The 14,996-nt window shown below is 44.6% G+C and overlaps 1 protein-coding gene and 1 long non-coding RNA gene across 2 annotated transcripts in view; one reads left to right on the top strand and one right to left on the bottom strand.

Annotated features, from left to right (window-relative positions):
* Positions 1–14,996, top strand: part of LOC119004716 (signal-induced proliferation-associated 1-like protein 1) — a 38,826-nt gene that overhangs the window by 8,772 nt on the left and 15,058 nt on the right. Inside the window, exons 2-5 of the mRNA XM_037071885.1 lie at positions 9,600–11,299; positions 11,386–11,516; positions 13,261–13,449; positions 13,596–13,770. Coding sequence (XP_036927780.1) covers positions 9,820–11,299; positions 11,386–11,516; positions 13,261–13,449; positions 13,596–13,770 — 1,975 coding nt within the window. The 5' untranslated portion in view covers positions 9,600–9,819. The remainder of the gene's footprint in view (positions 1–9,599; positions 11,300–11,385; positions 11,517–13,260; positions 13,450–13,595; positions 13,771–14,996) is intronic.
* Positions 11,956–13,096, bottom strand: LOC119004717. Its single transcript, XR_005070279.1, has 2 exons — positions 12,810–13,096; positions 11,956–12,281 (listed from the first exon to the last, which is right to left on the bottom strand). It is a non-coding gene; the product is annotated as an uncharacterized LOC119004717 (long non-coding RNA).

Genomic DNA, 14,996 nt, shown 5'->3' with positions numbered 1-14,996 from the left:
GGTTTCAAGTTCCCTGAGAGCTGTTTCTCTGTCGCTGACAGTGTTTTCATTGTTTTTTCCTGTCAGGCTGTTATCCGATCTGAGCACTCAGCTTTATGTGTCTGTGTTTTAGCAACAGATACAGTGTTGCTGTCGCATGGGTGCGTAGGCTATGATTTTCTCTCCAAACTCGATTATCTCTGAGTTTATGTTCTACCTTGGTAAGGGGTGGTCTCATCGTAATTCTTCCTTCGTCGTCCTCCGCGACAGGGCTCGTTTGCTACCTGTGTAATCAGGCAGAGGATGTGAGAGGACAGGCCCGTGGACGACTTCCAAACATCACAGGCATCTGTCATATTGACACCTCTGCTGTGAGGATCTGTCAGGCTGCTCTCGACTGACCTTGCTGCACATACGCGGTTGTACACTAACTGCTCTCACCCCGGCCCTGTCCTCCTGCCAAATCCACTCTTGAACATACTCATGCATGTTGAATGGGATGGGGTTTATGTTTTGCAGTTGAATACCCAGTCATAAAAACTAAGAAACTAGATTTGCAAGTAAGTATAACATGGTCCAAGCACCCAAACGTAGCAGACATGACTGAATCCAAACAAGCAACCAATGTTATCTTCCTGTGGGCACTAAGCTCAGGGCGAAATACAGGGGAGCTACAGGTAGTTCAGTTTAGCTGAAAGACATAATTACCTCAGAAAGCCTCATCTGAGAACTTAAGGGGAGTAAAACAACTTTGCAATACTGACATTTTTCGGTGATTTTATTGTCCCAGGCTAAATGGTCTATGTATGAATTGAAACATGTTGATAGTATGTTTTTGCACATGTGCCTATTGTCATGTATGCCCGTGTTCTCAAGGACATGGGCCAGGGCAAGGGCTCAGCCCCACCCCCAAACATAGGAGCAGTAATTCATTTGCACTCTGGCACGCTCACTAACTGAAATTCCAACATTGATTAGTTTGTTTCACAACGGGAACCACATGTTTGGCATTGTTATACAAATTTGAGCACGCCTGTTGTCTCTAAGCCCGATGATTTTTAGGAATTTTATCGACTGCCTCCATTTTACTTCCACTGCTAGTAGCCGCAGTGGTTAAATGACTGTATTGGCCTGGGCCCAGCGAGTGCTGGCACCGGAGCAAGTGACCAATACTCACTGATGACCACACACATCCACACAGCACGGTGCCCTGGCATGCATTGGTGTTTGACCACTGGATTCCCCCAGCCTCCGGCAGCCAGCGGTGACCATTACATACTGACACATCTCATCTCCGGCACCGGTCTGCACACATCAGAACACCATGATCTAATTGACATTTTGATTGACGGCGGATGGCCCACTCCGTTTATCTCTGCTCGAACTTTCCTACAACTCCGCAGCTGCTGGGGGGGTGCTGTGACATTGATCCAGTGGAGCAGTCAGAATGAATCTGCACATGCTAGATGGATAAAAAACGTGCGAGCAGCACTGCAGGCTCCGATTTGTATTGCTCTCGAGTGCCTGTGATACCACAATGAAGTAATAGCAGGCTTGAGAGTGTTTGGCGGGCCCCCTGGCTGAGCCCCATCCCCCCTACTTCTGGCACGTGGAGAGGCTGAATTATAGACAGCAAACGCACAAACTATTCACTCAGCCCTCCTCCTTGCATCAACACTGTTAATTATACTGCTGCCATACTGCTCTCGCATCCCTTCTATTTTAATCCTCAACTGACAGAAACTGCTGCATCCCAACACACAAACACACACGCACACTTGAGCACACACAGAGGCGGGTGCCAGCCCCATGCTGAGCTGGGAGTATTTGCTTTGTAACACATAGGTTTGCTGCTTTTCAGGTATTACGAAAGGCTTATTTACCTTTTTGTCTGGCGAATAGAGGAAACCAAGTGCCCCTATAAACACCTCACACTGCCCTGTTTAACAAGGCCTACTGCTGGGTAATACTCCCAATGCACCAGGGTTAATCTAAGTTGCCTGGTTGCTCAGTTCAGGGAAGCAGAATTTTGTCAAACACAAATAATGATAGCTTTTTTTTTTTTTTTACTACATTATAACAAGTGGAAATATTCCAGTAAAAAAGCAATAAACCCACAGTTATTAAATTGAAACGCATGACTGCCAATTCAGGAGTCACTTTACAGCCCCTTTTTCTGAGTTGTCGGTAGAAACAGAAGGTGAAAGACACTTTCCAAGACTTCGGGGTTAGTTTTGAAAGCCAAAGCTTTTTTTTCCTCTCTCAGATGTCACGGCGAAATATTGCCACATAAATCAGAAATCTGTGTCACCTGGAGGAAATGGTGCAGGAGGGTGCTGAGAAAAACTGCGCCATTTGGCAGTGTGCCTTGTGTGGAAATTGTTGTCAGTGTGGGGCAGGATTTGGGTGGAATTGTCATATTGAACTTCTCAAGATGTTTTTTGAGGCTCCCGTGTTTGTTGTGCCAGCTGATATGAAAGTCTGTTTGCCTTTTTAGGGAAAACCTCAGCAGGCTGCTTTTTCCAGATGTATCTATTAAGGACACTGACTGCAGGCAAAAAATTAGGAAGAAAAATCAGAACAATAATGTATATTAGAGATGATTATTATTATTAGTAGCTTTATTTAAACTCAAAGATCATTTCCAGAGTTTGGATCCTTATGCAGAGTAGCAATAGCCCCAAATGTCAATGATTATAATGTGAGTGCGCTGGTCAAGCACCTGCATGTGAGAGTCTTGTTAAAGTGGCAGTTGACAGGTTGGACTTTGGGCTTTATCATCAGCTTTTGGCACAGTGCAAACGACTATGTTTATGGTGCTCCACCATTGTAGTGCCACTTACCACACAATACCCATATTCATTGGTAACCAGTGAACCTGCCAATAAGTAGTGTGTTTAACCCATTTATGCAGGCTGCAACAGGAAAATTCCCCCGATCACTGCTGCTACTACATACTAATACTGCACTAAGTTACTGATAAACTCTAGAAACACTAAACCGTTGTCAGCTTTCAGTTTATTTAATCAGAGATAAGACATGACAGACAGTGCAGAGAGGGTGTGATTTTCTTTATCTCTTCACCTTAGAAGAAAGGTTTAGATCAGGGCCCGCCAGACGTTTATAGAGATGTAATCTGAGCAGGTTGTGCAGGAAGTTCATCAGTTCAGGGGATCTTTGCTCGGAGAGGCAAATGGAAAAACTTTTTTTTTAAACTTTGAAAGATTGTTCATGCTAAAACATGTCAGAAAAACAGGAACGAAAACGGTCTAGATCAGACTTAGAAAATGGATCAGTGGTGGGGTTTTTTTCTGCCCCTTAGGGCTTCCATATCGTACCATTTTACATCTTAACACAACAGGTGGTTGCTTTTGGCCCGGGGTCCACCATTAAGTTACAGGGAAAACTTTGAGGCATCCCTAGTTTAGAAAGTTAGAAATCACAGGCAGCATCGACTTTTGGGTGTGTTAAAGTAACAGGAACATGACCCCCCACTGGCTTCCCACTTGTGAAAACTGCTGGCTGGGTTAAATTTTGGCGCCCAACCAAGCTGGAGTCACCGCTGCAGAGAGTAATACCGACTCTATGCGTTGGTGGGGGATTGAAAGTTTCTTTATTAACATTTAATTTGAGCGTGACCACCTTTTTGTTATTGGCAGTCCTGGTTGGACTCTACACAGTGGCTATAACTTTCATTTCAAACATGTGAATTCCTAGAAAAGTAATGTCTGAGGCAGGTATTGCAGAAATAGCTCCTACATGCGCTCGCATGGGAAAGAAAAGTTCTGTCTTTGATGTTTGCAGGAACATGGAACAGTTTGGTCTGGCTCTTTCAAAAATAGCTATTGTCCCACGAGCTCTGAGTGTTTTACTCTAATGAGCCAAATCGACTGCTTTGGGTTCTTGTAGTTTCTGTTGAGTTCGCTGCTTTATTCTCAGAGTTTTTTGCGTTGTATGTGTGAGAGCCTTTGTCTCTGCGGGTATCCTTCCATTTGCACCAGGAGCCCTCTAATGGAGTCCAAGGGTTGGAGACCGTCGGAGAGGGCAGGGAGAGGGAAAGTGCAGCCTAGAGCAGACCTCTACTTTTAAACCTCTGCTCCCAAATGCTGCAGTTCAGCAGACAGGCAGCCTCCTCATTAGAATTTTTTACATTCCTCTTTCGGAAGCAGCACACTGCCTCCTCTCCATTGCTCTTTACAACACGAAAGCTGACAAACATAAATCTGAACCGTCTCAATAAAGACAAGTCGTCTATAACCTAAGGTCCAATATGAAGCTCTAAACCAACTCTGGCTCAGACTCGGTTTAATGTATTTCTGGATTAAAAGCTATAAAACTTCTGCACAGATGTGATTTTATCTACTTTAAATCAATTGAATACAAGCTTGTTTAAGACTGCGGACTTCTTTCATCCTTTTTTCTTGACGGGGGCAGCGTATAGATTATAGTATAAGATGTAGTAACCCTTCTTTACTCTGGACAAGCAGACCACCTAAGCCGTTAGCAGCACAATTAGTTTTTTTTTTGTTTTGTTTTGTTTTTTTTGAGGTAAATGGTCCTCAAGGAGTTGGACAAAGGCTTCTATTGTCAAACTCCCAGCCATGTCTGATAATGACATTGGAAATAGCAACAGGATCACCACTGCTAACTATAAACTATGCCAAGTGATTTGAAGTGTCTATTTATCCTGCCGTCTCTCCCACGTAAGATGTGAAACGCTTGTGGTGGAGCGCTTTGTGGGTAAGAAGAGAGGAAGGATCGAGGACACCCTGCTGGAGATAATGGCAATGAATATATTCTGGCGCTCCTCCAGAGCTGTCTTCTTGTGTAAGGCTGTGAGGGAAATTCACTTTGCCAGTGGTTGGCTATGCCCATTACTCACTGAACTGTGCTGCAGTGATAGCGAGGGGGCCCAGAGTTGGGGCAGAGCGGCAGCACATCACAGAACAATGGCGGTGATGAGTGTCGATACGCCGCCACCGTTTTTTTTTTTTTTTTTTTGTATTTGAAGTGCTCCAACCTCACGCGGTGTTTGTGTTGCGCGTGTGGTCGGTTGAACAATTTCATCAGTTCAGTTCCCATGTTATCGCGGTGTCCCACTTCGTCCGGGGCTGGTATTTCATACTTCAAAGCTCTCTGTGGAAGTCGAAGACGAGGAGGCAGTTGTAAAGTCATGGCAGACATTAAAGTGTTCTATAACAGACACTCGGGCAGTCAGTGTTGCACTCCTCTGGAAAAAAGTTTGCCTGAACATGCCCCACTTCTCTTCCTCCCCTCGCACAGACGTTCATCACTTCCTCTACTGAAATTGGTGGAATTCCAGGATCTCAGTTCGCGGTTGGGTGACGCTAGTATCGTTTGTCTGCCAGCAACCCTGCCTGTTTTTCTCCGGAGGTGTCAGGTTCTCAGGTTTGCTCAGTCAGACAGGCAGGTTTGTGCCTGGTTCACAGCCAGATGCACGTACAGGCGGAGGGAGCAGGCATTAAAAAAAACAGAGCAAAACAGATGGAGACAGGGGAGTGGTAGAGATGCTTTGTTACTTCCTGTGCATCTGCTGTGGCTAGACTACACCTAGCAAACAACTTGGTAAGGTGAGGAGTTTGAGGTTAAACCGCAGTCTTATGTAGCTGATGTCAGTGGTTACAAAAGAAAGGGTTTTCCCATGTCACTTCCTCAAATCTCTGTTTTGTGACATGGATATGTGTTGCAATATCAAGTCCATGGATTACATAACAGTCGAATGATCTTGATGTGATCAGCGCTTCACTTTTCTGATTTTTGTTGTGCGCCTATTCCTCTCTAGGTGAGCCGTTCTTCTGCTTTCCGATCCTCATCGTGTATCCTTCTAGTTCTTTGAAGCTTCTGTTTCCCTTGTTTCCAACTTTTGATTCAGTGTTTTGCTTCATCTCTGCCTCTCCCGTTCCCCTCGCATCTAATTAATTTGGCTTTTCCTGGCAGGACTCGTGTACACAGCCATAGTGAGGTTCCCGTGCCAGGCAGTTTTCAAAGACTTCACTATGTTGGAATGGGGCCCCAGTCCTGCCCAAGCCAGGACAGAGGGACCTTTGTGCCTGCTGCCCAACAGCCCAGTCAGCCCGTAGAGCGGGGAAAGATTAGGACACAGGGAGAGCCACTGGGCTAAATGGTAGGGTGCCTGTTTGAAAGCCAGTGGTGTCAGCCAAACAGCCCCTTAGCCCCATTGAAGCACACAGTAATTACAAGCTTGTAGGGCAATCCTTCAGCTCCTTTGTCCCAGCTTTGGAGACACTTGCCCAGTCTACTGGGAAACTTCATTCGCCCTGTGTTTGGAAACCCAGGACGAAGAGTCTTTCAACTCCAGCATGCTGTCCTTTCTTTCTGGGACATCAGCTAGCCAAGCTAGCTCAGCAACAGTGCTTCCCCTCCAGAACGCCCTGGCTTTGAGGATGTCTAGCGCTCCATGCTGAGTCTTGATGATGACTAAGGACTCGTTCTTTCAGTCACTCTGATATTTGTGAGTCAGGTCTGAAAGACTCAGACTCTAGGTTCATGCCTGTGATTCATAACACGTCAGTTGTCATGTGTCCTTCTGACTGACTGCTTTCTGTCATCCACCTGTAATTCCATGTAGTAGCTTCTGAGTCATCTGTAACACATGCAGGCTGAGTCGCCACAGGGGCATGTTGCTCTATCAGAGCGCAGAGTTCTGTGCCGAGACTTGTGCCTACAACCAGAACAACAAATTGTAACACCTCAGAAATATGGCACAACATCACCACCATTTCGTCTGCATCTGTACCACTGCGTAGCTCATCTCTCAGCGGGCTAACGTGTCCAGCTGGGAGGTCAGAGCACCAATTACAGAAAGTTAACCTCATTTAGTCAACAGGCTGAAGCTGTCCGGACATGTCACATAAACTGAAAAAATGGCTCTGTGTAAATCTGCAGGCAAGGGATAGAGGGTGACGGGATTGGCTGGAAGGTGTTATGTTGTTGGTCTTTCTTTTCTTAGTCTTCCTCTGTCACACAAACGTTCACAAGACACACTCTCTCAGTATCTTCACCACATTTTTTAGTTTAATCAGAAAAAGACTGAGGCCTGTTTTCTGGGACGTGTGTGTTGTGTTCTCGTGTGTGTGTGTGTGTTTTGCTTCTAGTCTTCTGTATGTCCCTGTGGACACTTGGCAGCATGAGGGAATGAAGCTCAACACTCTGGGACAGGACGTCTAGTTTAACATACTCTCCCTGACTATTTTCACCCTCATTCATGTCAGACACTTTAGGGTGTTAGTAGGACATGAATGAGGTTTTTTTTTTTACATTACTTAATGAGTTTTTATTAATCTGCTCGAGACACTTTACTCCCATCCCCCAAAGAATGGGTGCCTGCTCAGTAGAAGAGTGTATAGTTGGGAAGCTTTCTTATGTGACAGATGAAAGATCACAGTGGCGATACTTGCATTCATGTTTTTTTTTTTAAATTTCCTCTGGCTCAAGATTACACATCATGTAACCATGAAGCTGTCATATCCTGGGTTTGAATCTTTAAATTGCCCTGTCCATTTTATCCTTTGATGGTATTATGCAGATCATTTTGCTCTTATCAGCTTATTATCAGAGTGTTGGTAGGACATTGAACTCCGTATGAAACTCTCAATAATGACTTTCCTGTCTGAGGACCTTGTTCACCACTGCTTTCAGATTCTGGTTCAAAAAAGTTTGTAATAAGTAGTCCAATATGTTGTAATATTTTAATCTTTATGAATGCCTAAGTTTTTTATTGTAAACTGTAAAATATCCTGCCCCCAGTACAGATCATTGTCATAAGTGTTTGAGGAATCACTGCAAAAAATGTGTGTTTATGTAAATGTATATAAAGAATATCTGCAGACATGGGGTCAGTCTGAATTTTTCACTCCTTAGTATTCGTATTGGCATATGGGCAAAAATCCAGCATTGGCTGAGCTCTACACCAAATAACAGTTCAACGCATTGTTAGACTCTAACAGTATGATATTGTAGTAAGACTAAGGCATAATTTTATGCCTTATGGCTGTTAGTCCAACCTCAAGATCTGACGCTGCTTGCTTTTGCTTGATATTGGACTGACAGATGGAGCCTCTGCTGCATAAAATGCACAGGTTTAGAAATTTGTTGTGAGAAAACAATCTTCCATGTTTTGAAGAAAAGCTGACTCCGGATGCTTTGCCTCGGGCAAACTGAATCATCTCCAGAGCTTAGAGATTTTACACACATTTGCCCTCTTTTTCTGACTTGTGTATTGTTGTTGATATTATCAAACAGGCTGTATTGTCTAAGGAACATTTGACCCATGTCACAGCAGACTGTGCCAGTGTGGTAACGTTTATCACATGGTATTATTATAATCATGCACTTCTTTTTTAATTCTATGTCTGAGAAAAGATACATGGATTTGATCATTTGTCTTGTTTAAAGCAAAGGCAAATGAATTTCGTCTCAGTTTATGTATACTTGGCCCAGATGTTGGGATGTAGTGTGAAGACGCCTGTGCTGTAGGCCCGTCACAGTGCACTGATTGCTAGCGACTAATGTGATCACAGTCACAGCCAGGCAGGGCTGACTGAGAGTGGAGCCTTAATCTCCCCCAGTGTCTCACTGCCAAATTGGCCTGATTTGTCAGACAGAGGATCATAACTCACTACTTCTAAGTTGACTTTCAAAGGGCCCCTTCGCTTTTTTGATGTGCAGCTTGGAATATTTGATTGAGAAAACTGCAACTCTGTATTTGAACTGACAAATGTTGACTGCTAAACAAGGAAGGATGGTCGGACAATCAAGAGTTAGGGACACAGGGACGTTCAGAGGTACATATGTAGATCCAGATTTCTCTTACTATTATGTAATCTTTGATATGACATAAGTCCCGAACAGGTATATCAAATTGCAAACTAAGTCATCTTTACCACTCTCTTTAGATAAACTCACTGATCAGAGCAAAGGCATCATTTCTTTCGGACTTTTAAGAAGAAAAAAAAGATGCATTGTTGAAGTTATTTCTGAATTTGCCGGGGCTTTCATGTTTCCCCCTCAACATTTATTCTGAAATTGGTTTGGAAAATAGGCCCTCTTCTTTATCTAAAATTGAACACGTCAGTGACTTTATGCTGGCTCGTAAAAAGCTGTCAGAGGAGGGGAAAAAACAACACCCATACTCTGTTCTGCAGGCAGGTTTCCATCTATATAAACCTGTCACTTTCTACAGAGAGGACATGTTTGCATATTTGTATAGATGGCTCTGACACATTAATTGTCGTAGGAAAGGTTACAAGAAAAGAGCTGAGATGTGTTGGGAATAAGTACATTTTCAGAGCAGTGAATCAGAGATAGAGATATAATTTAGATATTTAGTTTTTTGTTGATTACCTCTGTGCTCTCTACCATAACAGTGAGAGTGTAACAGGGTGCTGATCAAAGACAGTCAAGTGTAACGTCATCTGGCTTTCCAAAATCTTATTTCAACAGCTTGTTTAGAACCTGTTTCCAGCTTGCTTTCTCTCATTTCCAGTCCTGTATATGTTGTTTGTGTCAGGAAACTGGTATGTTTTTGATTATCTGCTTTTACTCTGTGTTCTGATTTTTTTTTCCTTTTCTATTTTCAGGATTATATATATGTATATATATAGAAAGCATGGTGGACACATTTGAGGAAACAGCATGCAGACTTGAGTGCTGAAGGGGTGGGCTTGCCCCTTCCCTTATTCTGCCTCTTTGCTTTTTGATCCAGACAATCAACCTGCACATGAAGTCAGGGAGCCACATCCCATCCCAGAAGCAGCCATGTCCCCCTGCTAAGTGCCTTTAGCATTTGGCACTGGTGTAATGACCAGCCTGAAGTGCCCACCCATGGAGCGCACTGTTGGGGGTACCATCCCCGCCACTGATGAATTTTACACCCGCCACCTCCGCATGGCCAACGGAGGGGCTGTGCCAACCCGCACAGACAATGTCCATGCCACTGTGAGTACAGGAGTGCCTAAAATGGGTGTACGGGCTCGTGTGGCAGACTGGCCACCAAGAAAAGACCTTACAGGGGTTATGTGGCACTCAGAGCCTGAGAACTCTGGTGTGTCCTCTGCTGGAAAAAGTCACATTAAGTTAGGCTCTATAATGAGCCCTCAGGACTCATCAATGCTGCGTAACATCCACAACACTTTGAAGAATCGAACCCAGACCACAGCGAACAACTACAGCCCCGACACACGTTACCTTGCCCCAGGAGACTACCGAGGTCCTGCACATAGAAACCCACGACAGAGACGCATTCGTCAGCGCAGCAACAGTGACATGACTATCAGTGAGATGGAAGGCAGCGGAGACAGTGGAGAGGACTGGGGTCCAACATCGGGAGCTAAATGGTCCCCTCTTCATCGCGAATATGGTAGCACCTCCTCGATAGATCAGCATGGAGCCTCTGGAGAGAGCTTCTTTGAAATGCTTAAAGGCTATCAAGGGGGAAAAGTTGATCAGCGTAGCCCTGCTCCAGAGAAACTTGAGGACATGCTGAATGTTGGGTCCAAGCAGGCCAGCATTGATCTTCAGGATGATAGCATAGACGGCCAGCCCCATAAAGTCAAGGACAGAGATAAGCCCCCAAAGAGAAGAACTAAATCTGAAACAGGGGGTGAGTCTATATTCCGTAAACTTCGAAGCGTACGGGGTGAGTCGGACTCCCCCAGAGCAGGGTCTGACGTAGAGGACAGCCGGACAGAGGACATTGGCCTCCCTTTCAAGCCCTGGGTCTGTCAGAGAGGCTTTGCCCACTATGACGTTCAGAGCATGCTGTTTGACCTCAACGAAGTTACTCAGTTGCGGCAGGTGGCGGGCAAGAGGAAAAACACCACCACTGGGGCATCTGCTGCTGCCGTAGCCTCGGCTACCTCTACCCTCTCGTCCACACATAGCCTGCCTTACAGCTCCCCAAGCGGCAGCCAGGAAGAGCTCAGTAACAGGGGCAGTCCTGGTCTGGAAGCGGGGGACGAACAGAGCAATGAAATGCTGCTAAGCTGCCCCTGCTTCCGCAATGAGATCGGTGCAGATGGCAACGGGAGGCGCAGGTTGGGAGTAGGCGGGACAGGTTATCATGGACTAGTGGGTGGTGGGGCAGGTAACGGCAGCTCAGGGAGCCTGGAAGTAAGCATGTATGAAACATCTGTAAGCACGCATTGCACAAATGCTGGAGTAGCAGTGTTAGAGGGACCGAAGGAAGGCGCCAGTACACTCAGCGAAAAGGGCAAACAGTATATTGTGGAGCACGTGGACCTGGGAGCCTACTACTACAGAAAGTTCTTCTATCTTAGAGGTAAGATACATTTACCTGTTTAAGTCACATGTATTTTTTTAAAACAAGCCATTATGCCCATTTCTCTGACACTTCGTCCACCTCAGACCACTGGAACTACTTTGGGATAGACGAGGCCTTGGGTCCAGTAGCGGTGAGCTTACGCCGGGAGAAGCTGGAGGAAGACAAGGATCACGGCCAGCAGTATAACTACCGCCTCATCTTCAGAACTAGCGAGGTCAGTAATAGTGTCCTATCCTTCCTACACCCCAACCTCAACCTCCACACCAGATCACATAAATCCTTCATCTTGTGGAAGGAATCTGCTCCCAGCATTTTTTGCTGCAGTCAGTTGTTATTTTTGCAATCTGGGATTGTGATTTTGGTGAGAAGAGACACAACCTCTAGGCTAAGTCAATGCCTTGAAGGCCTTGAGGTAATTTCTTTAAATTTGGTGCAAACATCCACTATGACTCAAGGTTGAACTGATTAGAAGTTAATGGGCATGTTCAAGGTCACTGTGACTTCACAAACACATTTTTAGCCATTACTCAATATTTCTTTCAATACTCACAATACAGTTTTACACACACGTCACACACACAATAGGATACAATTATGCTAAGTTATGACATTTTATATACAAAGGGTCAGAGGTTAAAATATTTTGCTTAAGGTTCTGCCTATTAGTGCCATAGCTCAGCACAGTAACTTGACTGGCCTCCAGGGCATACTGCCACAAGGTCGTAATTCTAGCTATATAACTCACTTATTTGAATTGTATTAAGGCTTAAAGTTATGCATGTGCCACCTTGAGTGGCAGCTAGCTGCTAGCAGTCTAGCTAGCTGTTAGCAACCAGTCTACCTCAGCTTGCAATGCTCATTTTTGGATCAGCTGGGAGTCAGCACTGCCAAGATGGTGAAGGCCGGAGTAAACACACTGCGCTCCACAATGGCTTTTCAGTGGGGATGTCACAGAGGTTACATCCATACTTTATACAGTCTGTGGAAAGAGATTAATGTTGTAATAATTTTATTGTTGTCTATGTGTTATGAGACAGACATGCTTGCTTGGATCTTGTCCTGTTTATGTACATATAAGGTCTTTAAATTTCTTTATAGCATGTACCAGCTCGAGGTAAAACCAGTCTCAGCCCTCTTCTTATTATGTAACTCGCCCTCGGGCTATTCAGCTGTCTCCCAATATCAGCAATGTGTGAAGAAACTTTAAGAAGAGCACTTATCTTACAGCCTCCAAGGCCTGTCAGTGCCCAGCAACCTCAAACCACTGTGTGGTTCTGTGTTTCAGTAAAAATAGACTGTCATATTTAGTTGCTATGTTGGCCCCTGTCGTCTGTGTTTGGTTTGGGATTTTGGGTTATGGGATTTATAACATGGACGAACATTCCCAGACAGAGGTTAAGGCACCTGCCTGAGGCTGTTTGTTATGGACTGAAGCAGGACAGGTGCATGTGATTAAACCCCCTCACTTTAGACTGAAGTACCACAGGACCCCCGCCCCCGATCCTACCTTCCAAACATGGTGAACACAGCTCTATTGTAAATGGTCCCTGCACGGCCTCAAGCTTGTAGGAGAGAAAGTCTCGGTCCGTTCCAGCTGCTCATGGTAGCCGAGCGATTGAGTTCACTCCCAGAGCCCAGTACAATGCACACTCTGTGTACACAGAATGCTTGGACCAGCCCTCCCACCTCTTCTTCCTCAGTTCGACTTTCTATTTACCCAGGGCCTTGAGTCATAATTGTCTTGTTGTCTCATGTCAGCTTTTTTTAAGACCACACTAAGAGGATGGTGTTGCTTTAAAAACCTGCAGGGACTTGTTGGGTTTTTTTCCCTCATGTCTTCTCTGGCATGTTTTGCTATCAGTGTGTTCCATCTTCGAGAGAGTTCAAGGCACATCAAGGATTCCTGAGATGCATTCTTTCCATTTCTCACATTCCTCTCCCTGTCTCCATCTCTTCAGCTCACAACCCTTCGAGGTTCTATCCTGGAGGATGCAGTGCCTTCCACCTCGAAGCACGGCACCACCCGCGGTCTGCCTATCAAAGAGGTGCTGGAGTACCTCCTGCCAGAGCTGGATCTGTCCTGCCTCAGATTGGCCCTCAACACACCCAAAGTCACTGAGCAGCTGATGAAACTGGATGAACAAGGGGTAGGAGGATAAAGCTCCACACCTTGTTCTGCTCTGTAAAATTGCTTGCCTGAATTATTACAGAAGTGGAATTTATTGTTCTTGCTGTCCATCCTAACGTGACCTGTTAAAGAAATACTGCGTCGGCTTCTTTTTCTGCTCCCCAGCTTAGTTTTCAGGTGAAGGTGGGGGTGATGTACTGCCGAGCAGGTCAGAGCACCGAGGAGGAGATGTACAACAACGAGATGGCTGGCCCGGCCCTGGAAGAGTTCCTCCAGCTGTTGGGGGACACCGTTCGCCTCAAGGGTTTCACCAAGTACAGAGCCCAGCTGGATACCAAAAGTAATGCCTCCTAAACACATCTCTAGATCACTCACAGAACTTGTGCTATTAGTGACCCAGGTTATGATGCATCTTTCAAGGTTCTGTAGCATTTAAGGAGATTTATGATTAGTTTAATTACCTGAAAATGAATCACTGTGTTTTCGTGACCTGAGACTGACCATCTTATATCGTCCACTGAGTCCACCATGTTGCACTGCCATGTTTCTACAGTGGCTCACAACCAACAAACCAAACGGGCTCTAACTGGCTTTAAAGACAACCTTTTGCAATTATCAAGTGGTCACCGTAAGGGAGGGTAAGAAGATAGTTTTCAGGTTTTTGCCACAAAGGCCTACACAGTGGACGTTTAAAGCAACAAATTGTTGTCACTGATCTGATGCTTGATCACACTCAGCAAAAGACTGAAGACTTTGTGTCTTTTGCCGCCTAGCTCAACTTATTAAGTTAGTTAGGTAAAGGTAGTTTTAGCAGTGAAAGAAAGGGCTTGATTCTCAAACGCAGGTCGTGGTTAAATTTAGGGATTCCCCTCCCATCACGTTGCATTATTCTTCATAGTACTTGTACTTTGCCTCTTGGTCTTGCCCCTGGTCAAATATTTACTTTGACTGGACCCAATGTGCTCCTGTGACACTTTCACTTTCGTTTCTTCTGATGCATCTGCTCACTACGAATGACTGCAATACTGTATATTGTACAGTCACTGCATCATTGTTTCAGGAATCCATCTTGACTAAAACTAGAGCTGCAAGATTTGGTCAAACACAAAAAAAAAAGTTTTTAATTTTGAGAGATATTACGATTGAGAATTATATTTCATAATACATTTCCACTGAATAAACCTATAAGCTTATGATGATGTGACATCTGTTGAGATCTATACTTGACAAACTGGTTTACTGGAGAACAAGTTTTGCAGGTCAGGACACATCTGCAGCACCACAGTACTTGATTATGATGAAGCTTACTCACGCATTTTATTTTATCAGAAAATTGCAGCTTCTTGGATATTACACTGGGACATGTTGGGTTTTCAAAAAATTATTTCAATCCATAATTAAACTCTGACTAAAACAAAAGTTGGTTTGGCCATTATATACGATGAAATAAGCTAATAATTTCTGTTTTATGGCCTTGTTATCCACAAAGACACACTGTATAAAAGCAGAATCAGTTAAACATTTATTAACACTGAAGTAAAAGTGTTGATTGAGCGTTGGTTTTGA

This window comes from Acanthopagrus latus, chromosome 16, assembly GCF_904848185.1.
Source record: "Acanthopagrus latus isolate v.2019 chromosome 16, fAcaLat1.1, whole genome shotgun sequence".
Taxonomy (NCBI): domain Eukaryota; kingdom Metazoa; phylum Chordata; class Actinopteri; order Spariformes; family Sparidae; genus Acanthopagrus; species Acanthopagrus latus.
Note: the sequence above shows the minus strand (reverse complement) of the source record. Positions and strands in the feature narration are given on the sequence as shown.